This window comes from Stomoxys calcitrans, chromosome 3 (genome assembly GCF_963082655.1).
Source record: "Stomoxys calcitrans chromosome 3, idStoCalc2.1, whole genome shotgun sequence".
Taxonomy (NCBI): Eukaryota; Metazoa; Arthropoda; class Insecta; order Diptera; family Muscidae; genus Stomoxys; species Stomoxys calcitrans.
Genome location: NC_081554.1, coordinates 139943976 through 139969470, shown reverse-complemented (window position 1 = coordinate 139969470; position 25495 = coordinate 139943976). Strand labels below are relative to the sequence as shown.

At 43.2% G+C, this 25495-nt stretch overlaps 4 protein-coding genes across 4 annotated transcripts; 3 read left to right on the top strand and 1 right to left on the bottom strand.

The window, feature by feature from the left end:
* Positions 1-3172: 3172 nt before the first annotated feature.
* On the top strand, positions 3173-3583 carry LOC131995785 (histone H3-like). Its single transcript, XM_059364885.1, has one exon. It carries the CDS (start codon positions 3173-3175, stop codon positions 3581-3583), a length of 411 nt encoding a protein of 136 aa, XP_059220868.1.
* A 1512-nt stretch (positions 3584-5095) lies between these two features.
* On the top strand, positions 5096-5776 carry LOC131995782 (histone H1-like). The gene has a single exon (XM_059364883.1). The coding sequence runs from the start codon at positions 5096-5098 to the stop codon at positions 5774-5776; it is 681 nt and encodes a 226-aa protein (XP_059220866.1).
* An 8580-nt stretch (positions 5777-14356) lies between these two features.
* Positions 14357-14709, bottom strand: LOC131995796 (histone H4). The gene has a single exon (XM_059364894.1). It carries the CDS (start codon positions 14704-14706, stop codon positions 14395-14397), a length of 312 nt encoding a protein of 103 aa, XP_059220877.1. The 5' UTR covers positions 14707-14709; the 3' UTR covers positions 14357-14394.
* A 5431-nt stretch (positions 14710-20140) lies between these two features.
* Positions 20141-20551, top strand: LOC131995788 (histone H3). The gene has a single exon (XM_059364888.1). It carries the CDS (start codon positions 20141-20143, stop codon positions 20549-20551), a length of 411 nt encoding a protein of 136 aa, XP_059220871.1.
* Positions 20552-25495: the final 4944 nt, after the last annotated feature.

Below are 25495 nucleotides of genomic sequence, written 5' to 3'. Positions count from 1 at the left end.
ACGGGCTATTGTTGTCGATGCGCCTTGATGCCCAGTTTTAAGACAGTCTTTATAAATGTCAACTCAATAGTGTCTCGACATAAGAGACACTATCTTCAGATTTTCGTGAAGCAGCAGAAACCGGATGTCTTGATGATAGCTGAGCATGGCCTCACGGAGAGGCATGTATTTGGACTAGAGGGCTACGACTGTCACATACAATATAGGACGACTGGCATTAGAGGCGGCGATACGGCCATATTTATAAAGACTGGCATTAAGGCTGAGAGGTGTATTTGCGATCTCGGCGGCTTACAGGGTACACTGGTTAGGGCTTCGACGCCCGAGGGTTATGTTCTCTTTGCCCCATTGTATAGTAGGCCACAGGATGCTCTTGACATACAAGCACTGGATAGATTGGCAGATCTAGTAGGCTCCACGGAGGCGATAATTGGTGGTGATCTCAACTCTAGGCATCCAGATTGGGGGGATGCTGTCCAGAACGCGAGTGGCCGCCGTCTGCATGAGTGGCTTAGGATGACACCAACCATGTCGTTGCTGAAGACAGAGGGGCCCTCGAGGAGGACTGCTATGTCTAGCTCGTACATCGACTTCTTCTTGAAGACTAATGGGATTCAGCCGACGGATGTTTCGCGGTCTCATACGGGACTTGAGACGCTGGATTACGACTCGGACCACAGGGCCGTCGTCCTTGAGATTGGCGAAATGGTTTTTGAAAGGAGTCAGCCCACAGAGATCTTCGATTTTAGAAGCTTAAGAATGCGACGATTTAATGAAAGGCTTGCTGCGGCCCTGGACAAATGCGAATTGCCGATTGCCAGTAATGCGACTGTTGCAGAAATCGATGGGGCGATCGAGGCAATGGATAGAGCCTTTTCCGAGGCCATGAGTGAAAGCATCGACAAGATTAGGCCACATAAGGGAACCCTGAGAAAATTGCCAGAGGACATATTGGAACTCATCCACAAAAAGAAAACCCTGAGAAGGCGACGTTTCCGGATTATGGACCAGCAGGAATCATCAACCCTTGGGGCTACCATAAGGAACTTAGGGAACATAATTGCCCAGCATATTGCTCGTTTTGAGGACCAGAATTACATGCAAATGCTTGATAATATTAGGCCGAACAGTGAAATGTTCAGCAAGCTGAAGAGTATAAGGGCCGCTGGGAGACGGAGTAAAATCTGTGATCTTATCCAGGAAGACGGGCGATGCACCACATCTGACGAGGAAAAGGCGAATGCTGTTGCGCGTGAGTTGGCGAAGATCCAACAAGGCGTCATGAACCCTGGAGCATTGAATGATGTTCGGGACATGTACACACCGAAGATTGAGTTCCGTGATGGAAACTTAGCGGATGCCTCCACGACTGTGGAGGGTTCTATCAGGATTATAAAACCAGCGGAAATTGGGTCTGTCCTCCGCACCATGAACAACAAGAAGAGCTCGGGAGAGGACGGCATTCCGAACTATGTGCTCCGCAGGACTGACGCTAGGGTATGGCGATTCTTAGCGATTGTCTTCAACCACTGCCTGAACCTTGGATACTTCCCCAGGGCGTGGAAGACGGCAAAGGTGGTCCCTGTATTGAAACCGGGAAAGGATCCGACATCGCCAGCGAGCTACAGACCGATATCCCTACTCTCGTCAATCTCGAAGCTCTTTGAAATTTTCATCCTACAGGAGATGAATTGCCACATTGAGGAAGCTGGGATGCTGATAGGATCGCAGTTTGGGTTCAGGAGATCTACCTCCACTACACACGCCCTGACGGCCCTCACAAGTAGGGTTGTGGAGGGATTCAACAACCGGTGTGTGACGATAGCGGCCAGCTTGGACTTTGAGAGGGCCTTCGACTCGGTCTGGCAGGAGGGCATAGTCCGAAAGATGAGGACATTCGGCTTTCAAGATTCCCTTATAGACATTGTAGAGGACTATCTCAGGGAGAGATCCTTCAGCGTTGTGGTAGCTGATTCGAAGTCTGCCACACAGAGAATCAGAGCTGGAGTACCGCAGGGATCTGTCCTAGGACCGGTTCTCTATAATGTTTATCTGACAGATATACCGGAGCCGACTAATGGGGAACTTCTTCTCATCTATGCGAACGACATACTTGTCGCATCGACACATGCCAGGGCCAAGCGGGAACCTGGAGGAATACCTTGACACTCTACAAGGGTATTTTGAGACATGGAGACTTGGCCTGAATGTCCAAAAGTGCCGGACAATGGTATTCCGAGGGAGGAAGCGGAATTTGTACAAGAACGCCAGATCGTACGTCCCCAGCATTAAGATTGGAGGCGATACTATCGTAAATTATGGATCCTTGAAGTATTTGGGTGTGATTTTCCAGGAGGATATGACATTCACGCGTCATGTCGATTACCTTTTGGATAAGGCGAAGGCTGCTTTCCACGCCTACGCATCGTTACTGAGGAGGAAAGGAGGACTGAGTAGGAAGATTAAGCTCACCATTTATAAACAAGTTGTTAGACCCACATTGGCCTATTCTTTCCTGGTATGGAGCTCCATATCATCGGCACAAATGGAGAAGATAAGGATATTCGAGAGAAAGATGTTGCGGTATTCTCTTGATATGAGAACGAAGGTGGAAACCCAGGGGCAGTATAGGAATACCCCAAATAGAGAGGTATATGGCGACGCTAGATTGCCCAGAGTGGACGCCTTCATGGTGAACGTTGCGCTGAAACACCTGCAGGGTTATGCCGCGCACCCAAATGCGATTGTCCGGGAGATGAGCCTCTCGCGCCGGGATTTCGACAGCCTTAGAAATGCCGAAAGGGTCCTTCCTCCTACGTGCCTTGGACATATGGCCGAAAACAATATGCTGTTTGATGAGCATGGTAGACTTATGTTCTACCATAGGAGATTTGGGAGAATGGACTTTGAAGATCCGGTTTATAAAGTGGACCAGTGGCTACCTGGTAGCATTTGATTTGTTTTGTAAATATGTAAATAGTAAAATGGATTGTTTGTTTTGTTTTAGTTATATTTTATTTTGTTTTATGTTTTGTTTGTAAATAGTTTTGTAAATAGTTTTATTTTTTTGATGGATTATTCTTGTTTGTTTTCTAGTAGCATTTAAGTAGGTTTTAAATTAGTTTTAGGATTTTAAATCCCGGTTTTTACCTTTTTATCCGGGGGTGTCGAAATGGCTCGTACTAAGCAAACTGCCCGTAAATCTACTGGTGGCAAAGCCCCTCGTAAGCAATTGGCTACCAAAGCTGCTCGTAAGAGCGCACTAGCCACCGGTGGTGTTAAGAAGCCACATCGTTTCCGCCCTGGTACCGTTGCTTTGCGTGAAATCCGTCGCTACCAGAAGAGTACTGAGTTGTTGATCCGCAAATTGCCTTTCCAACGTTTGGTTCGTGAAATTGCCCAAGATTTCAAGACTGACTTGCGTTTCCAGAGCTCTGCTGTCATGGCCTTGCAAGAAGCTAGCGAAGCCTACTTGGTCGGTCTCTTCGAAGATACCAACTTGTGTGCCATCCATGCCAAGCGTGTCACCATCATGCCCAAGGATATCCAATTGGCCAGACGTATTCGTGGAGAACGTGCTTAAATTATTGACATTTTAAAAGCCAACTTTTTTTTACAAAAACAATCGGTCCTTTTCAGGACCACAATATTTTTATAAAAAAGAGAAAAAAATTTATTCAAAACTTACACCTTTTTTATTTTTATTAAAATAAATATATATAGTCTTTTTTTTGGGGATGGAAAAATACACTATTTATATTAAAAAAAAATTTTTCTTTTCTATGCGTTTTACTTTTGGTAATATTGGGCTTCAAATTTTTATTTTCTATTAGCAACAGTATATTTGCTGTTATTCTTTTTGCAAAATTTGATTTTTCGTAGTAGCTACATAACAAGAATGAATGAAGATAAAAACAGGCAGGCCAATACATTCGAGAGAATTTTAACTTTAAATATATAATTTAGATACATTGAATATAAATTTTTTCTGTATTTTTTATTATTTTTAAACAAATGATATTTTTTGCTATTCTAAAAACTGTTTTAAAAAGAATAAAATAGTATTTTAATATTTTAAATTATTAAAGGGAAATAGATTTCGTTCGGTATGCAACTGTTCTACATTTGCTTGCTTAGACAAGGGCATTTTTCAATTTGTGCTTAATTTCCAAAAAAAAAAACAATATATATATTTTTTTAAATTTGTGATTGCAACAATACATTGTTTAGGATTTACATTTTTAAATTTTTTATTTAGTTTCAAGTCCACTTTATATAGAAAAAAATATTTTATAATAAATGCAATAGAGCTCACCGCACATTTTGCATAGCCAACGACGTTGGTATAACATAGCATCGTAATATTTTAGACTTTTCGTAACAAACGTACACTTTTTACAAATTATGTAACATTTTAATAGAAATCTATCATTTCTATAATATTTTATGATAAAATTTTCCTAAAACATTTGTACATTAGAGCTTTCAAATTAATTTGCAGAAAAACTTTTATTCATGGAAAATACGCCAATATGGTGAATTCAACTGTCATAGACTACATAATAAAATCGATTATTTCACTATGAAAATCATCCAAATTTTCACTTTTTTTTACACTTCTTTCAAGAAAACATATCAAGATTCCATACTAAATTTTTATCAAAAACAATTTTCAATAAAAATTGGAAAATTTTTATAATTTAGTTACAATTTTATCATAACATTTTTATAAACTTTCAACTCAAACCCTTATAACTCGGTAACGCTTAAAGATAATTAACTCGGATTTTCTTTAATGATTAGCTGGATATCTCTACTAGAAGAATTGTATAAAAAATAAAAAAGAAATTGTTACTATCTCATCGTAAAATGAATAATTCTGTTAAAACTTTTGTAAAAATTTTTATTCGCTTCCACACAACGTTTCGCAAAATTTCGTAGTTGACTACTATGTACTTCTCATAATTTCGATGTACCCAGCCATCACTAGTCTAAAGGTTGAAACCATATTTTCAACCAATCAGCGTACACCAGTAGTGAGTGTATATTTACAAAGTGTTAAAGTGTGTTTAAAAAGAAAAATATAAGTGAAATCATGTCTGACGCCGCCGTTGTTGAAGCCACCGCATCTCCAGTCGCCGCTGTTGAGAAAAAGGCACCTAAGAAAGCCGCTGCCAAGGCAAAGAAACCTTCTGCTGCCCCAAGCCATCCACCAACCCAACAAATGGTCGATGCTGCCATCAAAACATTGAAAGAACGTGGTGGTTCCTCATTGCCTGCCATCAAGAAATACTTGGCCAGCACATACAAAGTTGATGCTGTAAAATTGGCCCCATTCATCAAGAAGTACTTGAAGAGCGCTGTTGCTAGTGGAAAATTGATCCAAACTAAAGGTAAGGGTGCCTCCGGTTCATTCAAATTGTCCCCATCTGCCTCGAAGGAACCTAAAGCAAAGAGCGCTGAAAAGAAGAAGAAGGCCCCAGCCGGTGAGAAGAAAAAGAAGGCAGCAGCACCCAAAAAGACAGCCGGTGAAAAGAAAGCCGCTGCAAAGAAGCCTTCCGCTGCTAAAAAGACCGCCGAGAAGAAGAAGACCGAAAAGGCCAAGGCTAAAACTGCCAAAAAGACAGGTACAGTTAAAGCTAAACCCGCAAAAACAGCCGCCAAAGCATCAGCCACTAAACCAAAGGCACCCAAGGCAAAAACCACCGCTGCCAAGCCCAAAAAGGCTGCCGCAGCAAAGAAGCCAGCTGCCAAGAAGACCGCCGCTAAGAAGTAATTTTTCCATGCAAAATTACTTATCATGTCAAAATTATTATTTTCGATATTCGAAAGCAGTATATCTAACAGCCCTTTTCAGGGCTACAAAAAATTGTTAAAAAGAGACCAAATTTGACTCAAACAATTTTTTAATTACCTAATAAATACTATGTTAATTTTAAGGGAAAAGCTAATCACAGCCCTTTTCGTAGCTGTAAAACATCTGTTGAAATCTTTTAATACCATTGTTACCTAATATGGGAATAAATTACCCTTTAAGGAAATTTAAGTAATCACATGTTAAATGGGATTTTTTCCGCAACTGGATTAACTGTTTCACTTAGGGTCATAAACCAAAGCAATTACTAAGAATTATGAAAATCACTTAATGTTAAAGAAAATCTCATTTAGCATACCTAACCAATAAGAGAGTGGCGTACAATATTCCCTTCAAAAATCGCACTTAGCATACCTATTTCATTCTTTACGAGCATACCTACCCATAGATCTCGCGTACAAACGCATAAGTCCACATATACATCTCTACACCATTTCACGCTAACATACTAGTATACATCCCTAAAAAATTTAGTATCAACACACACGCTCACATATACTCGAACATCAATACAACGTTGCATACCGAGTGTTTGAGCATAAGAGCAATATGTGTTGATCATACTACTGTAGATGTAGATGGTGCTAAGCAAGGAGGGCAATATTAGAGTATGGGTAGTATACATATTTTATTTTAAAAAAGTAATAAGGGCAATGTGAGGGTGAGTGGTAGATATATTTTTTCTTTAAATTTGTAAATATAAATTAATGTTAGTTGAATAACGAATTAAGTCTCTTTTTTAATTTATTTTGTGGCCCTGAAAAGGGCCTTTGATGTTGTAGGGAAAATATTGTACGACGAAATAAGTATGCCATTTACTTGGAGCTGGTGTACTTAGTAACGGTTTTGGTACCTTCACTGACAGCGTGCTTAGCCAACTCACCGGGCAATAATAGACGGACGGCAGTTTGGATTTCCCGACTGGTGATGGTGGAACGCTTGTTGTAGTGAGCCAAACGGGAGGCTTCGGCGGCGATACGTTCAAAGATATCGTTGACGAAACTGTTCATGATGCTCATGGCCTTTGAGGAGATACCAGTATCGGGATGGACTTGCTTCAACACTTTGTAAATGTAGATAGCATAACTCTCCTTACGCTTGGTGCGTCTCTTGGTCTTGTCACCCTTAGTGATGTTCTTTTGTGCTTTGCCGGCCTTCTTTGCTGCTTTACCACTGGCTTTTGGAGGCATTTTCACTTGGTTTTTTTTTAAGTCACACAAACACTGTTCACGATTTTGTGTGTTTGATGGCTTACTCGGAATATTTAAACCATTTCATGCACAAGATATTCAGGTAGACGAAAACAGTCGCTATGTTTACGAAAATCCTCTAAATTTAGCTACACGTTGGATCCGAAAGTATAAATACTGCAGTTCATGCTGCGAACTAATATCGGGATTCAGTGTTTAGCTCTTGTGCAGTGCAGACCAGTTTCGGAGTGTTCAAGTGTTTGATAGCGAATTTTAATCTCAGTGTTTGATGACAGATTTTAACCTGAGCCAGTGGGCATTTAACTTGATTAAGTGCAATTGTGAGAAGCGAGAGTAGTCACCAGGGTTGGCAAAACCTAAGACTTTTTGTTTGGAGTACCTTGCTTTTTTGAGAAGCGAGAGAAGGCAGCAGTGCTGCGCGAATTATTTATTACTTAACCTGTAATTTTGTGAAGTGCATAGGAGGCGCTGTAGTGGAGATTAACGAGTTTTTGTTGAATATTCGCGGCGAATGCAACGGTGGACGTGAGGAAGCCGTTGCAGTAGCCCGTGTTCCTGCATTTCGACCCGCATCTGGGCCGAGAAGTGAAATATTCTTGCAACCTGATAAAATGGTTCATGGAAATGAAGCAGATCTTGCTATCACTAAAAGTGAAGGCACCTTAAGAACTTTTGAATTACCGAATTCTTTGGACGTTGTTGCTGATATGCAACGTGATTTGGATCCAGCTGCATTATCAGCTGACAAGAAAGCGGCTGAGAGAGCCGATATGACTGTGGCCTCCAACTCCAATTCCGTGTCAGGGGCAAACCCAATCCCTAAGAAGAACAAAAAAAAGAGAAAGAAGCGTAAAAGTGACGGAAGCAACGATTCCGATGGCGCATATGCCGACTTTAAACTGAAGCTGGACAATGAGAGAATGGCTGATGAGCTCCGCCTGGCTCAGACTAAGATGGATGAGTATCGCCAGCAGATAAATACACTCATCAATACGGTCCAGAGATTGTCCGACGAAATCTCTTTGCTGCGAAATTCTCTTGCTGAAGGGCATAATGAAGAAGATAATGCTGCCTGGGTAGCCGAAAACTCAGGTATGGCGATGGATGAAGAGGAGACAGTGGTCTTGGCCGACGCTGGCAAGGCAATAAAAGATGGCCCGCTGCCTAGGGCATCTTCATCATATGCTAGTGGGCTAGCATCTTCAACTGACGCAGTTCCGGGAACAGCAACTGAGAAGCCGCCCCCTCCCAAGGCGACGAAGGCATCTACATCTTCTGCTGGTGCACTGGCAGCACCAACTAACATGACTACAGTGACGACGACTGATAAATCGCCTGCTCCCAAGGCAACGAAGACATCATTTGGCTCTGGAGGAGTTAACACCGGTGCCGTTCCAAGGGCTCCGGCACCTGTTGGTTCTAGTGATACGACTATGGCTAAGGGCGTCTCTGGGAGACTCCTTCCGGCGATAACCCTCTATAATGTAGGTGTTAGAGAGGCAACGACGATTTTGTTGCGCCATTTGAAGAAGGAAGAATTCGTCATTGAGTTGGCAGGTAAGTCATCGATTTCTATAAGAGTTAGAGGGCTTGAGAATTTCGAGAGGATCAAGGGGCTGCTCAAGGAACGTGGGTATGAGGCACATACGCACACCCCTAGGGAACTGTTGCCTTACTCTATTTTGATTGTTGGGCTGTCCAGGGAGTTCACGAAGGATGAGGTGCGGGATTTCTTCTCCTCGCTTGAATTTAAGGTCGTATTTTTGGATGCGACCAATGTGTCACCGGACAAGTGGGTTGTCCGCCTTGGTAGGGACACGGATGTTGAGAGGCTGTACAAGGTTGACTTGATGCTCCACTGCAAGGTGGTTTTGCGTAAGAGTAAGGGCCGTGACATAACACAATGCTTCAACTGCCAAAGATTTTCCCATGTGTCTGCGCATTGTACCATGAGGTACCGCTGCGTCAAATACGCTGGTTCACACGGCCCCGGTAATTGTGGGGTACCGCCTAAGGGGCAGGAGGCCGACGAAGGACAGCAGTCTACCGAAGCTGGCGATAGCCAACTGCGGTGTGCGAACTGTGACGTGGCTGGTCATGCGGCCAGCTCACGCACCTGCCCAAGTCGCCAGGCTCTTCTGAGGAAAGTGACCGAAAGGAAGCAGGTGGCTCAGGATAAAGCCAGGGCCCGAACTACTCGGTTGAGTAATTTGAACTCAGGCGTATCCTATGCTTCGGCTGCTCGGTCACACCTCGGCGCCCCACAATCCCGCGCCCCCCAGCGCGCTGCTCACTTCGAGGATTTTTCGGCTCGCGACCGATACTTGCCTAACCCCTTGGGGGTCCCGCGTCCTGGTATGGAGGATATTCACCGCCGCGGCAGGACTATTGCTGAGTCCTGTCGGGACTACTATGGAAGGGATCTGATGTCGGTGATGGCCAGTATCAGGGAGTTTGGTCCTGAGTTTGACAGGCTGGAGAGAGAAGGGAACGGCCCCAGTTCGTTGTTGGGCCTTCTTATCAATATACAGGGTTTCTAATGTTGAACGCCATTTTTATTAATGTGAATTCACTTGTTTCGTTGAGCAAGAGACACTTCCTTCGTTTATTTATAGATGAGCATTGCCCGGATATTTTACTGATCGCTGAACATCGATTCTCTAACAGGCATAGATTCTCCATGGATGGTTATGTGGTTTATAGGCAGAACAGGGAGGCAGGTGCTGGTGGTGGCACGGCGGTTTTAGTAAGGGAAACCTTTAGGTCTGAACAGGTTGTGATTGGTACTGGCCTGATTGAGTCTTGTGCCAGCAGAGTTTGGAGGTCGGATGGTTAGTCGGTGGTTTTTGTGTCGATGTACTTGCGCCCGCAGTTTGAGCTTAGAATTGGTGATTTGGATTCCTTGGTCGCCTTGGCTGGTACTGATGAAGTTTTGATAGGTTGCGATTTGAATGCTAAGCATCCCGCCTGGGGAGGGGCCGAGGCAGACTCTAGGGGTCGTTTACTTCATAGATTCCTTATCGATTCTCCGGAATTTGACACGGGTCCCACCGACGAACCGACCAGACCGAATGGCTCGGGTGGGTCGCACATTGATTTATTTCTTTGGACCCCGGCATATCTCCGGGGGATGGAACTCCTCTGATGACACATGACTTTGAATCGGACCATAGGGCGGTCCGTTTTCCCCTTGCCTTGATTGATCTGCAACCGCGTGAGCCCACGACTTTTTTCAATTTCCCAAAGATGAATGTCCGCCGCTTCAGGCGACTTTTAGGAGATCGTCTACCGGCCATTTCTCTTCCGACTGACTCGAATGTGACCCGCGAGATGATTGATGTTTGCATAGAAGACCTTTCCTCTGCTTTTGGCGAGTCTATTGCGGGCTCCACACCAAGGGTTACCCCCCGGTCCGCTTCCCTTGGCCCGTTGCCGTCGCATATATTACGATTTATCCAGGAGCGTAAACGTCTGCGTAGAGTGTTGCATAGGTCTGGGGATCCCGGACGCCATCTCATTCTCCGTGCGGATATCCGAAACCTGGGCAGGATTATTGAGGGTGCCATATAGAACTACGGGAAGGACCGTATGGAGGAACGATTGGAGCGGATACGGGTCAACTCCTGGACGTACGGAAAGGTGAAGTCCGCTGCAGGTCTTGCCGCTAGGGAGCGCATAGAGGGGATTCGTTCGTCGAATGGATCGATCATCTTTGATGATAGGGGTAAGGCGGAATGTCTCGCTGAGACCCTGGATGGTGTGCAGGATGCGATGGACTCGGTTGACACCTCACTCAGATCCATGGTGGATCGTGCTGTGGCTGATGTGGATGATGGGACGCCGCTGGTGACTTTTTCTAGGGTATTTATGGCTGATGGTTCTACGATTTCAGATAGGTCGGAGTGGAGTAGGGGGGGGCTTTGTCTCTTCGGTCCGGGTGCGCGAGATGTTGGTCACCAGACCTTCGAAAAGATCTAGTGGAATTGACGGAGTTCCGGACATTGTATTGAAGAGGACAGATGAATTGGTTCATACCTTTCTCGCTGTCCTCTTCAATCATTGTCTGAATCTTGGCTACTTCCCGGGAGCTTGGAAGAAGGCCATGGTGGTCCCGATTAGGAAACCCGGCGCCGATCCACTCTCTGCCACGGGTTATCGACCTATCTCTTTACTCTCGTCTTTTGGCAAGCTACTTGAGGCGTTTCTTCTCTCCAGGATTAAGGATGTACTTGAGGACAGGAGGATTCTGCGCGATTGCCAGTTCGGCTTTCGGTCTGGCCTTGGGACCTCGCACGCACTTGTAGCCCTCACCGACTTTGTTGTTGGGGGCTTCGAGAAGAGGTGGGGTTCCATTGCGATCAGTTTGGATTTTTCCAAGGCGTTCGACACGGTCTGGCACAACGGCCTTCTTTATAAGCTCCAGTCCTTTGGCTTTGATCATCAGACATGTAGGATGATAGCAAGCTTCCTTCGGGGGCGCGTATATAGGGTTAAAGTCGGCGAGGAGATGTCTGTGCAGCGCCACGTTTCAGCAGGGGTGCCGCAAGGCTCTCTGCTGGGACCGGTGTTGTACAACATCTTCGTTTGCGACATTCCTGCACCCCCTGAAAGGTGCTTGCTTTTGACCTACGCGGATGACGTATTGGTGGTGAGTTCTGGTCCAAGGGCCAGCACGGTCACCGGACGGCTCAATGCGTACCTTGCGTCTCTGCATGGCTATTTCAAAGACTGGGGCCTGAGGCTCAATGTTGGTAAGTGTGTGGCAGTCGTGTTTAGCGGCAAGTCCAAACGGATTGTCTATCCGAATTTCAGACGCTATGTCCCTGTGCTTCGTATAGGTGGCCGGATTATTCGTGTGCAGGATTCTATGAGGTACTTGGGCGTTGTTTTTCACGGTCGATTCGACTTCTGTAGACATGTTGATTTCGTGCTCTGTAAGGCCAAGTCTGTTTACTTTGGCTACTGCAGACTCCTCGGCATGAGGGGTGGTCTTCCTCCTGATGTAAGGGTTCTGATTTACCGACAGGTAATCAGGCCCATACTTACATACGCCTTTTCCGCCTGGTGTGGTATTTCGTCACACCAGATGGAAAGACTACGTGTATGGGAAAGGAGGATCAATAGGACATGCCTTGGGATGAGGAGACGCGTTGTGGTGGATGGTTCTGTCAGGAGTACACCGTGCAGGCAGATATATGGGGCCGTTGATTTCCCTAGGATTGACGTGTTTATGGTTAGGAGCGCCCTCAGATACTTTGAAAATTCTCGAGCTTCTAGTAACTTGATTGTTCAAGCTTCTCTTGACCATCCTCCGGACACTTCATCCGAGGTCACTATGAGGCATTTACGCCCGTCAGCCCTTGCCAACTTGAATGATGAAGGGATGCTGTTCTCTGATGACGTCCTGATATTTTACCATAGGAGAAGTGACTCCTTTGATGTTTTAAATGCAGTATATGACGCTGCGCAATGGAGTCGAGTCGATGTAAATAGTGTACATAGTCTTTAGTTTAGATATCGTTTAGTTTTTAATTTCTTGTATATATTATTTAGGTTTATATTTATGTACTTTTTAGTTTAAGTTACCTTTTTAAGTTTAAATTTTAAGTTTTGAGAGAATTGCCCTTTTTAAGTTTGTGCTAAATTTTCGGGTGACATGATCTAATTTTTTTCTTATGTACTTAAAATGAAGAGTGTGATGTATATTGCTACTCCTGTTGTATTCAACTGAATTTGGAAGACCCTGATATATTTTTTGCTGGGTAATATTGTATACGGAATCTTTATTTTCTAAGGTTGTTTTGTAAATTAAATTTAAGAATTTCATCAATAAAATGGCCTTTTGCAAAAACAAAAACAAAACTGCGAACTAATATCATTTGTGTTTCAGTGCTAAGTGAAGTGAATTAAAAAAATAACTAAAAATGTCTGGTCGTGGTAATGGTGGCAAAGTTAAGGGAAAGGCAAAGTCCCGTTCCAACCGTGCTGGTCTTCAATTCCCCGTCGGTCGCATCCATCGTTTGTTGCGCAAAGACAACTATGCTGAACGTGTTGGTGCCGGAGCTCCAGTTTACTTGGCTGCTGTCATGGAGTATTTGGCCGCTGAAGTTCTTGAATTGGCTGGCAACGCTGCTCGTGACAACAAGAAGACAAGAATTATCCCCCGTCACTTGCAATTGGCTATCCGTAATGACGAAGAATTGAACAAATTGCTGTCCGGTGTCACCATTGCTCAAGGTGGTGTATTGCCAAACATCCAAGCTGTTCTCTTGCCCAAGAAGACCGAAAAGAAGGCTTAAATTATCTACGAGCATCAAAGAAAAAATGTAAATACAGGCCATCGTATAAATCAACAACACTCCGTCCTTTTCAGGACGACAAAAATTTTTTTAAAAGAGAAAAAACTATATCAAACCTTATTTTATCAAGAAAATTTACTTAAAAAATAGTTTTAAATAATAAATAAAATTTTAATTGTAGTTAAATTTAAAAAAAAATTATTTTTTGGTCGATTTTTTTTTTCAGTGGATTTGGTAATTTGCTAGCAATTTCGTTATTCGAAATTTCCTTAAACAATCCTGTTTTAGGCGTAAATACAAAAAAAATCTGCCATCTATTGTTTATAGGTAAACATTTTCAAATATGTTTACATCTTATCGACTATTGCAGGTCTTTTAATATACATGTCATAATTATCAGTTATCAATTATCATGCATCAACATTTCGCCTTTTTGCATACATTAACATAATAAGAATTTAGTTTTATCGACCCTACTCAAGATTATCGGCATTTAATAGGATCAATGTTACCATTAGGGTACTGTAAAAACTATTTATTTTACATTTGAATATCACATGGTAATCATTGTTCATTTTCTGATGCTAAAAAAAATTGGCATATGTAATAAAAAAACATCGAAACGAAGTATCTACGATCGTCCCTCTTCGTACATTTGTGACAAAGTTAGCAGCTCCAAGCAAAGGAAACATTTAATGGTAGTATATGCGTGCATTTTGGTATCTGTGTGTATGTATGCTTTTTAGTGTTGTATACCATCGTTTCATCGTATTGTTCTAATGGCGTCGGTTTTAGTTTCGTCATGTATGTATGTATATTATAGAAGCTACATTTTTGCCGACGGCAAATTTAAAAATGGTAATATTTATTTTCAAATAAATTTTATGTATTTTTTTTTAGTAAAAATTTATAACAAGAAATATCTCTTTTTAAATATGTTTTGTGGTCCTGAAAAGGACCGATTGTTTTAGTTTTTAAAATTTTCTCCAAAATAGCGTCAAGATAATGTTTAACCGCCGAAACCGTACAAAGTGCGGCCTTGTCTCTTCAAAGCGTAGACGACATCCATAGCGGTGACGGTTTTACGCTTAGCGTGTTCAGTGTAGGTGACAGCATCACGAATAACGTTTTCCAAAAACACCTTCAGGACACCACGGGTTTCTTCGTAAATCAATCCAGAGATACGCTTTACACCGCCACGACGAGCCAAACGTCTGATTGCAGGCTTGGTGATACCTTGGATGTTATCACGCAATACTTTACGATGACGTTTAGCGCCACCTTTTCCCAAGCCTTTGCCACCTTTACCACGACCAGTCATTTTTTCACTTTTTAAATTAAATTCACTTCACAAGATATGCACAAGAACTAATACTTACCATGCTGCGATACCTCATATTTATACAAAATCCGCTCTGAATTTACTACATACACATACGCTTCGATCTATCTTCGGGGTTGTTCGTATACACTTCGTGTGTACAGATACAAATGTTGAAGCATATACGCAGCACACACCCTTATTGGAAACTGTAGCCCGCCAAATTTTTTCTATAAATATCGGGAATCGCTCCGTAAGGCAACAGGATTCTGTGTTGAGAACTCGTGGTGTGAACACATAAGTTTGGAAAGCGGAAGTTTGAATACAAATTTTAATCTGAAGTGCTTTTTGAAAGTGACTCTTAATTGTGATTTTGTGAAGTGCATAGTAAGCACATTGCATTTTTGGACATTTTTGGCTACTCACTCTGGAAATTGAGAAGTGATAGTAGTCACCAAAAGTTTTGTACATCACTTAAAAAAGTGAGAAGTGCATGGTAGGCAGCAATCTCTATATTCGTTTTTACTGTGCTAACAAGTGGAGAAGGAGGTGGAGTTTGGAAACAATACCGGCGCACAGCACCTATGTGCGCCAAAAGAAATTGTCGGTTTGGTCAGAGATGCTACTGACCATAATCGCACCTTAATGGCTGAATCAAGCTACTATGGAATATTGAGCGAGCAGGCGCTGGGCTCCGCTCATAATCAAGACAAGATGGATGCTTCGACATCTAATGCATCCAAAAAGGCAGTTCAGGACACCTGTACGTCTGATGGAGGCGCGTCCGCCAGTGACAAAAGGCGCAAACGCAAAAAGAAGAAGAAGAATGGCAGTGGAAGTGGCAGTGATTCGCAATACGAGGACTTCCGTATTGACTTAATCACGTCACAGTTTATGGAAACCATTGAGAGGCTCGAGAAAGAGAAGCGTTAACTTGCTAATGAGTTGGCTGAACTGCGCTCACTCATACAGAGCAATGTTCAAAATCAAACACCTAGCCCTGGCGTAATCAGGGGCAACAATGACCATGACGTCAGATATACTGCAGCTAGAGGTGATGATGACATGGACGTCGTTAATGAGTACTCACTCCAGAGAGAAAAACAAATGTCGGTCAAAGCAGCCGAAGGCTTTGACACAGCGATGAAGGATGCCAGAAGACCGTTGGTAAAGCCGAGAGAAATGTGGGTCAAGGCAAATGGAAACGAAGTAGCGGGAACCAACAATGATACACCAACAGAAACAACAAACAAAGTTACATCAGCAACAGCAAATACAGACAAAATAACATCAGCAGCAGCCCCCAGCAAAGGCGCTATACGGAAGACAACTGTCCCTGGCGATACACAGGGACGATTGACCACTGGCGGAGGAAATCCAGGACACCAGCCAAACATTGCTCAGCCGAGAGGAAAAGGTAAGTCCAGCCCACCTGTGATTAGGGTATATGGTAGTAATCCTAAGGATATGACGGATAGGCTAGCTAGACATTTGGGTCACTCCCTATTCAGCATTAGGCTGATAAACAGGAACTTCGTCGGTCTACATCTTAGTAAGATGGAAGACCATGCGAAGGCAAAAGAGTTCTTAACGAACATAGGTCTTAATTTCTTCACTTTTACGCCAAAGGAACTTAGACCATTCTCCCTTATGATACGGGGCCTCTCGGGCACGTACGATGTGGAGGATCTTAGACAGTTTCTTGCAGGCTGTGGCCTCAGTCTGGATGTGCTCAAGATAATAAGATTGGAAGGAGATCGCTGGATCGTCCAATTAGGAAACGGGTCCGACTTCGATGGTTTTAAGAAGCTGAAGTACCACTTTGGCCCACTTTGATGGCAAGTGCAGACGACTCCTTGGCGGCGATCTGATGACCTGCGTTAAGAAGATTGGGACGTATGCTGATACATATTGCCAACTTAGAACCGATGAAGAGAGAACCCGTGCGCTCTACGGGCTATTGTTATCGATGCGCCTTGATGCCCAGTTTTAAGACAGTCTTTATAAATGTCAACTCAATAGTGTCTCGACATAAGAGACACTATCTTCAGATTTTCGTGAAGCAGCAGAAACCGGATGTCTTGATGATAGCTGAGCATGGCCTCACGGAGAGGCATGTATGTGGACTAGAGGGCTACGACTGTCACATACAATATAGGACGACTGGCATTAGAGGCGGCGGTACGGCCATATTTATAAAGACTGGCATTAAGGCTGAGAGGTGTATTTGCGATCTCGGCGGCTTACAGGGTACACTGGTTAGGGCTTCGACGCCCGAGGGTTATGTTCTCTTTGCCTCATTGTATAGTAGGCCACAGGATGCTCTTGACATACAAGCACTGGATAGATTGGCAGATCTAGTAGGCTCCACGGAGGCGATAATTGGTGGTGATCTCAACTCTAGGCATCCAGATTGGGGGGATGCTGTCCAGAACGCGAGTGGCCGCCGTCTGCATGAGTGGCTTAGGATGACACCAACCATGTCGTTGCTGAAGACAGAGGGGCCCTCGAGGAGGACTGCTATGTCTAGCTCGTACATCGACTTCTTCTTGAAGACTAATGGGATTCAGCCGACGGATGTTTCGCGGTCTCATAGGGGACTTGAGACGCTGGATTACGACTCGGACCACAGGGCCGTCGTCCTTGAGATTGGCGAAATGGTTTTTGAAAGGAGTCAGCCCACAGAGATCTTCGATTTTAGAAGCTTAAGAATGCGACGATTTAATGAAAGGCTTGCTGCGGCCCTGGACAGATGCGAATTGCCGATTGCCAGTAATGCGACTGTTGCAGAAATCGATGGGGCGATCGAGGCAATGGATAGAGCCTTTTCCGAGGCCATGAGTGAAAGCATCGACAAGATTAGGCCACATAAGGGAACCCTGAGAAAATTGCCAGAGGACATATTGGAACTCATCCACAAAAAGAAAACCCTGAGAAGGCGACGTTTTCGGATTATGGACCAGCAGGAATCATCAACCCTTGGGGCTACCATAAGGAACTTAGGGAACATAATTGCCCAGCGTATTGCTCGTTTTGAGGACCAGAATTACATGCAAATGCTTGATAATATTAGGCCGAACAGTGAAATGTTCAGCAAGCTGAAGAGTATAAGGGCCGCTGGGAGACGGAGTAAAATCTGTGATCTTATCCAGGAAGACGGGCGAAGCACCACATCTGACGAGGAAAAGGCGAATGCTGTTGCGCGTGAGTTGGCGAAGATCCAACAAGGCGTCATGAACCCTGGAGCATTGAATGATGTTCGGGACATGTACACACCGAAGATTGAGTTCCGTGATGGAAACTTAGCGGATGCCTCCACGACTGTGGAGGGTTCTTTCAGGATTATAAAACCAGCGGAAATTGGGTCTGTCCTCCGCACCATGAACAACAAGAAGAGCTCGGGAGAGGACGGCATTCCGAACTATGTGCTCCGCAGGACTGACACTAGGGTATGGCGATTCTTAGCGATTGTCTTCAACCACTGCCTGAACCTTGGATACTTCCCCAGGGCGTGGAAGATAGCAAAGGTGGTCCCTGTATTGAAACCGGGAAAGGATCCGACATCGCCAGCGAGCTACAGACCGATATCCCTACTCTCGTCAATCTCGAAGCTCTTCGAAATTTTCATCCTACAGGAGATGAATTGCCACATTGAGGAAGCTGGGATGCTGATAGGATCGCAGTTTGGGTTCAGGAGATCTACCTCCACTACACACGCCCTGACGGCCCTCACAAGTAGGGTTGTGGAGGGATTCAACAACCGGTGTGTGGCGATAGCGGCCAGCTTGGACTTTGAGAGGGCCTTCGACTCGGTCTGGCAGGAGGGCATAGTCCGAAAGATGAGGACATTCGGCTTTCAAGATTCCCTTATTGACATTGTAGAGGACTATCTCAGGGAGAGATCCTTCAGCGTTGTGGTAGCTGATTCGAAGTCTGCCACACAGAGAATCAGAGCTGGAGTACCGCAGGGATCTGTCCTAGGACCGGTTCTCTATAATGTTTATCTGGCAGATATACCGGAGCCGACTAATGGGGAACTTCTTCTCATCTATGCGGACGACATACTTGTCGCATCGACACATGACAGGGCCAAGCGGGCCGCTAGGAACCTGGAGGAATACCTTGACACTCTACAAGGGTATTTTGAGACATGGAGACTTGGCCTGAATGTCCAAAAGTGCCGGACAATGGTATTCCGAGGGAAGAAGCGGAATTTGTACAAGAACGCCAGATCGTACGTCCCCAGCATTAAGATTGGAGGCGATACTATCGTAAATTATGGATCCTTGAAGTATTTGGGTGTGATTTTCCAGGAGGATATGACATTCACGCGTCATGTCGATTACCTTTTGGATAAGGCAAAGGCTGCTTTCCACGCCTACGCATCGTTACTGAGGAGGAAAGGAGGACTGAGTAGGAAGATTAAGCTCACCATTTATAAACAAGTTGTTAGACCCACATTGGCCTATTCTTTCCTGGTATGGAGCTCCATATCATCGGCACAAATGGAGAAGATAAGGATATTCGAGAGAAAGATGTTGCGGTATTCTCTTGATATGAGAACGAAGGTGGAAACCCAGGGGCAGTATAGGAATACCCCAAATAGAGAGGTATATGGCGACGCTAGATTGCCCAGAGTGGACGCCTTCATGGTGAACGTTGCGCTGAAACACCTGCAGGGTTATGCCGCGCACCCAAATGCGATTGTCCGGGAGATGAGCCTCTCGCGCCGGGATTTCGACAGCCTTAGAAATGCCGAAAGGGGCCTTCCTCCTACGTGCCTTGGACATATGGCCGAAAACAATATGCTGTTTGATGAGCATGGTAGACTTATGTTCTACCATAGGAGATTTGGGAGAATGGACTTTGAAGATCCGGTTTATAAAGTGGACCAGTGGCTACCTGGTAGCATTTGATTTGTTTTGTAAATATGTAAATAGTAAAATGGATTGTTTGTTTTGTTTTAGTTATATTTTATTTTGTTTTATGTTTTGTTTGTAAATAGTTTTGTAAATAGTTTTATTTTTTTGATGGATTATTCTTGTTTGTTTTCTAGTAGCATTTAAGTAGGTTTTAAATTAGTTTTAGGATTTTAAATCCCGGTTTTTACCTTTTTATCCGGGTGTGTCGAATTTACTTTAAAGGATTACTACCCTAGGAATAATAAGAATATGAATGGGCTGGACTTTGTACCTTTGTCATTCAACGTATTGATTAATCTATTATTTTAATAATTATTTAATGTTATTAGAATACATCTCTAGAGAATATCTATGATAGCTAGAGTAAGTATCTACACTAATTATAAGAATATGTTATAAATGAAATACGAAAAGATATGGGAAATAAAAGAATATATGCGTAAGGCAACTATTACAGTGTTAACAGTGTTTGTGTGCATATCGTGAAGTGAACTAAAAACCTCTAGTGAAAAATGGCTCGTACTAAGCAAACTGCCCGTAAATCTACTGGTGGCAAAGCCCCTCGTAAGCAATTGGCTACCAAAGCTGCTCGTAAGAGCGCACCAGCCACCGGTGGTGTTAAGAAGCCACATCGTTTCCGCCCTGGTACCGTTGCTTTGCGTGAAATCCGTCGCTACCAGAAGAGTACTGAGTTGTTGATCCGCAAATTGCCTTTTCAACGTTTGGTTCGTGAAATTGCCCAAGATTTCAAGACTGACTTGCGTTTCCAGAGCTCTGCTGTCATGGCCTTGCAAGAAGCTAGCGAAGCCTACTTGGTCGGTCTCTTCGAAGATACCAACTTGTGTGCCATCCATGCCAAGCGTGTCACCATCATGCCCAAGGATATCCAATTGGCCAGACGTATTCGTGGAGAACGTGCTTAAATTATTGACATTTTAAAAGCCAACTTTTTTTTACAAAAACAATCGGTCCTTTTCAGGACCACAATATTTTTATAAAAAAGAGAAAAAAATTTATTCAAAACTTACACCTTTTTATTTTTATAAAAATAAATATATATAGTCTTTTTTTGGGGATGGAAAAATACACTATTTATATTAAAAAAAAATTTTTCTTTTCTATGCGTTTTACTTTTGGTAATATTGGGCTTCAAAACATGGAGCGAAATCAAAAACTTTTTTTAAAAAAAAATTATTTAATTTACTTTTTATGGTTAATTGAAAATTTTTATTTTCTATTAGCAACAGAATATTTGCTGTTATTCTTTTTGCAAAATTTGATTTTTCGTAGTAGCTACATAACAAGAATGAATGAAGATAAAAACAGGCAGGCCAATACATTCGAGAGAATTTTAACTTTAAATAGATAATTTAGATACATTGAATATAAATTTTTTCTGTATTTTTTATTATTTTTAAACAAATGATATTTTTTGCTATTCTAAAAACTGTTTTAAAAAGAATAAAATAGTATTTTAATATTTTAAATTATTAAAGGGAAATAGATTTCGTTCGGTATGCAACTGTTCTACATTTGCTTGCTTAGACAAGGGCATTTTTCAATTTGTGTTTAATTTCCAAAAAAAAAAAAATATATTTTTTTAAATTTGTGATTGCAACAATACATTGTTTAGAATTTACATTTTTAAATTTTTTATTTAGTTTCAAGTCCACTTTATATAGAAAAAAATATTTTATAATAAATGCAATAGAGCTCATCGCACATTTTGCATAGCCAACGACGTTGGTATAACATAGCATCGTAATATTTTAGACTTTTCGTAACAAACGTACACTTTTTACAAATTATGTAACATTTTAATAGAAATCTATCATTTCTATAATATTTTATGATAAAATTTTCCTAAAACATTTGTACATTAGAGCTTTCAAATTAATTTGCAGAAAAACTTTTATTCATGGAAAATACGCCAATATGGTGAATTCAACTGTCATAGACTACATAATAAAATCGATTATTTCACTATGAAAATCATCCAAATTTTCACTTTTTTTTACACTTCTTTCAAGAAAACATATCAAGATTCCATACTAAATTTTTATAAAAACCAATTTTCAATAAAAATTGGAAAATTTTTATAATTTAGTTACAATTTTATCATAACATTTTTATAAACTTTCAACTCAAACCCTTATAACTCGGTAACGCTTAAAGATAATTAACTCGGATTTTCTTTAATGATTAGCTGGATATCTCTACTAGAAGAATTGTATAAAAAATTAAAAGAAATTGTTACTATCTCATCGTAAAATGAATAATTCTGTGAAAACATTTGTAAAAATTTTTATTCGCTTCCACACAACGTTTCGCAAAATTTCGTAGTTGACTACTATGTACTTCTCATAATTTCGATGTACCCAGCCATCACTAGTCTAAAGGTTGAAACCATATTTTCAACCAATCAGCGTACACCAGTAGTGAGTGTATATTTACAAAGTGTTAAAGTGTGTTTAAAAAGAAAAATATAAGTGAAATCATGTCTGACGCCGCCGTTGTTGAAGCCACCTCATCTCCAGTCGCCGCTGTTGAGAAAAAGGCACCTAAGAAAGCCGCTGCCAAGGCAAAGAAACCCTCTGCTGCCCCAAGCCATCCACCAACCCAACAAATGGTCGATGCTGCCATCAAAACATTGAAAGAACGTGGTGGTTCCTCATTGCCTGCCATCAAGAAATACTTGGCCAGCACATACAAAGTTGATGCTGTAAAATTGGCCCCATTCATCAAGAAGTACTTGAAGAGCGCTGTTGCTAGTGGAAAATTGATCCAAACTAAAGGTAAGGGTGCCTCCGGTTCATTCAAATTGTCCCCATCTGCCTCGAAGGAACCTAAAGCAAAGAGCGCTGAAAAGAAGAAGAAGGCCCCAGCCGGTGATAAGAAAAAGAAGGCAGCAGCACCCAAAAAGGCAGCCGGTGAAAAGAAAGCCGCTGCAAAGAAGCCTTCCGCTGCTAAAAAGACCGCCGAGAAGAAGAAGACCGAAAAGGCCAAGGCTAAAACTGCCAAAAAGACAGGTACAGTTAAAGCTAAACCCGCAAAAACAGCCGCCAAAGCATCAGCCACTAAACCGAAGGCACCCAAGGCAAAAACCACCGCTGCCAAGCCCAAAAAGGCTGCCGCAGCAAAGAAGCCAGCTGCCAAGAAGACCGCCGCTAAGAAGTAATTTTTCCATGCAAAATTACTTATCATGTCAAAATGATTATTTTCGATATTCGAAAGCAGTATATCTAACAGCCCTTTTCAGGGCTACAAAAAAATTTTTAAAAAGAGACCAAATTTAACTCAAACAATTTTTTAATTACCTAATAAATACTATGTTAATTTTAAGGGAAAAGCTAATCACAGCCCTTTTCGTAGCTGTAAAACATCTGTTGAAATCTTTTAATACCATTGTTACCTAATATGGGAATAAATTACCCTTTAAGGAAATTTAAGTAATCACATGTTAAATGGGATTTTTCCGCAACTGGATTAACTGTTTCACTTAGGGTCATAAACCAAAGCAATTACTAAGAATTATGAAAATCACTTAATGTTAAAGAAAATCTCATTTAGCATACCTAACCAATAAGAGAGTGGCGTACAATATTCCCTTCAAAAATCGCACTTAGCATACCTATTTCATTCTTTACGAGCATACCTACCCATAGATCTCGCGTACAAACGCATAAGTCCACATATACATCTCTACCCCATTTCACGCTAACATACTAGTATACATCCCTAAAAAATTTAGTATCAACACACACGCTCACATATACTCGAACAACAATACAACGTTGCATACCGAGTGTTGCATACCAGGACTTTGTTGTCATTACTCGTGAGGAGATGGAGCGCAAGAACGATCTGTTGCGCAAAAATGAAGAGCTACTGGTGGCTTTCGGCCAACAAATCCGAGAGCTCCAGAAACGTGAGACCAGTTTCCAGCGGGTTATTGAAGGCCTAATGCTTTATGTTGAGAAGCTCAAGCGTAGTAATGCCCAATACCAGGCTACGTTAACAAAGCCTGGTCATGCATGTGTGGCTGTTACTGGACAGGGTGACATTACTACCTTGTCCATGGATGTTGATTCAGTGTCCACACCGCCGGTGGCACTGCCCGGTAGCAAAATACCGTTGCCCGGGGAGATGAAGAAAGTGGAGGCAACGCCGGCCCCACTTGCGGTTACCAGTTGCCATGGTAACCCAGAGAAGGATGACTTGGAGCCTGTGGCAAGCACTTCTGCTGCGGCTCTTGCTTTGAATGCAGCCAAAACTAAGAAGCCGAAGAAGGGGAAGCGAAAAGTTTCCGTGTCCATCGTGCGAGGCGAGACTACGAAAACTGCACAACCTGCTGCAGCTGCTGCTACTGCTGCTGCTACTACTGCTGCTGCTGTTAATTCTGCTACTGCTAATACTAATAATATTACTGGGGATGAAACGAAAGACGGCTCATTACCTGCGGTCATCATTTATGATGCTGGTGTTAAAGAGGTGAGTGGTCTCCTACACACTATATTTAAACATGGCGATTTTGTTATAAGTATGGTTCGCAAATCGGTCTTGTCTGTGCGGGTCAAGGTCTTGGCGGGCTTTGAGAGGTTAAGGTCACTTCTGTCCGAGAGGGGGTACAAGTTCCATACCCACACACCAAAGGCCCTTGTTCCCCACACGGTGGTCATTGAGGGGTTGTCGTCTGAGTTCTCCCAGGAGGAGATCTCTCAATTCTTTGCTGATAGGGCGGAGTTAGGCGCTAGAGTCGCTGGTGCAATTTCTGTTGCTGGTGACAGATGGGTTGTCCGCATTGAGAGGGGTTGTAACATAGGGGCGGTTTATGCGATTACTCGGATGTTGCATTGTCGTGTTCGCATCAGGAAGGATAGGTTGGCCAGGGTTACTCAGTGCTTTCGTTGTCAACGCTTCGGGCACGTTGCATCCAATTGTGGCATGCCCCTCAGGTGTGTGAAGTGTGGTCTGGCTCATGCTTCTGCTGATTGCTCAATTCGCTCCAAGGCTGAGGTTGTCCTTCGGGATGTTGTAGATCCTGTGACAGGTGGGGTTATTCGGAAGGCGACACAACCAGTTTCCTGTGTAAATTGTAGTGCTGTTGGTCACACGGCTGGCAGTACACTTTGTCCTAAACGGATTCAATTCTTGGCCCGTTTGAATGCGCGGGAGGAGGAGGCTAGGGACAGGACTCGCGCTCGTTCCTCTAGGTTGGCGGACATTCGTGCTGGGGTGTCATATGCTGTCGCACTTGGCGGGCGTCCTGTTGGTGCTGCTGCTTCCCCAGCGGCCCCTCGCCCTGTAACGGGCTCTCCTGATGAGGGCTTGGCGGCGGATTGTAGGGCGATTCTGGGGGATGATTTCCTTGGGGTTTTCCGTGTGCTCAAGGAGTTTGGCCCAACCTACCGTAGGTTGAAGTTGGAGAAGGGTAGGGACGCAGCTTTTGCGGCCCTCTTGAATCGACTCTGTGATGGTTAGGTCCCTGATATGCATCTTCTTGAATGTTAATTCTCTTGTCTCCCTGGACAAGAGACACTTCTTGAGGTTGTTTATTAGGGATCACAGGCCTGATGTTCTGCTTCTGGCAGAACACAAGCTGACTGACCATCACAGCGTTGAGTACGAGGGATACGTCTTTTACAGGCGTGATAGGACGACGGGGAGAGGCGGCGGTGTTGGCGTACTTGTCAGGGAGGATTTTCGCTCCGAGTTGATTCCTCTTGAACTGGGGGCTGTGGAGGGATGTGGGGTAAAGGTATGGAGAGACGATGGGTCGGTAATTTCCTTTGTGTCGCTATATCTTCGCCCAGGCATTGGCTTTGCTATTTCTGCTCTGGACCCTGTATTTCGATTGGCGCTTGGTG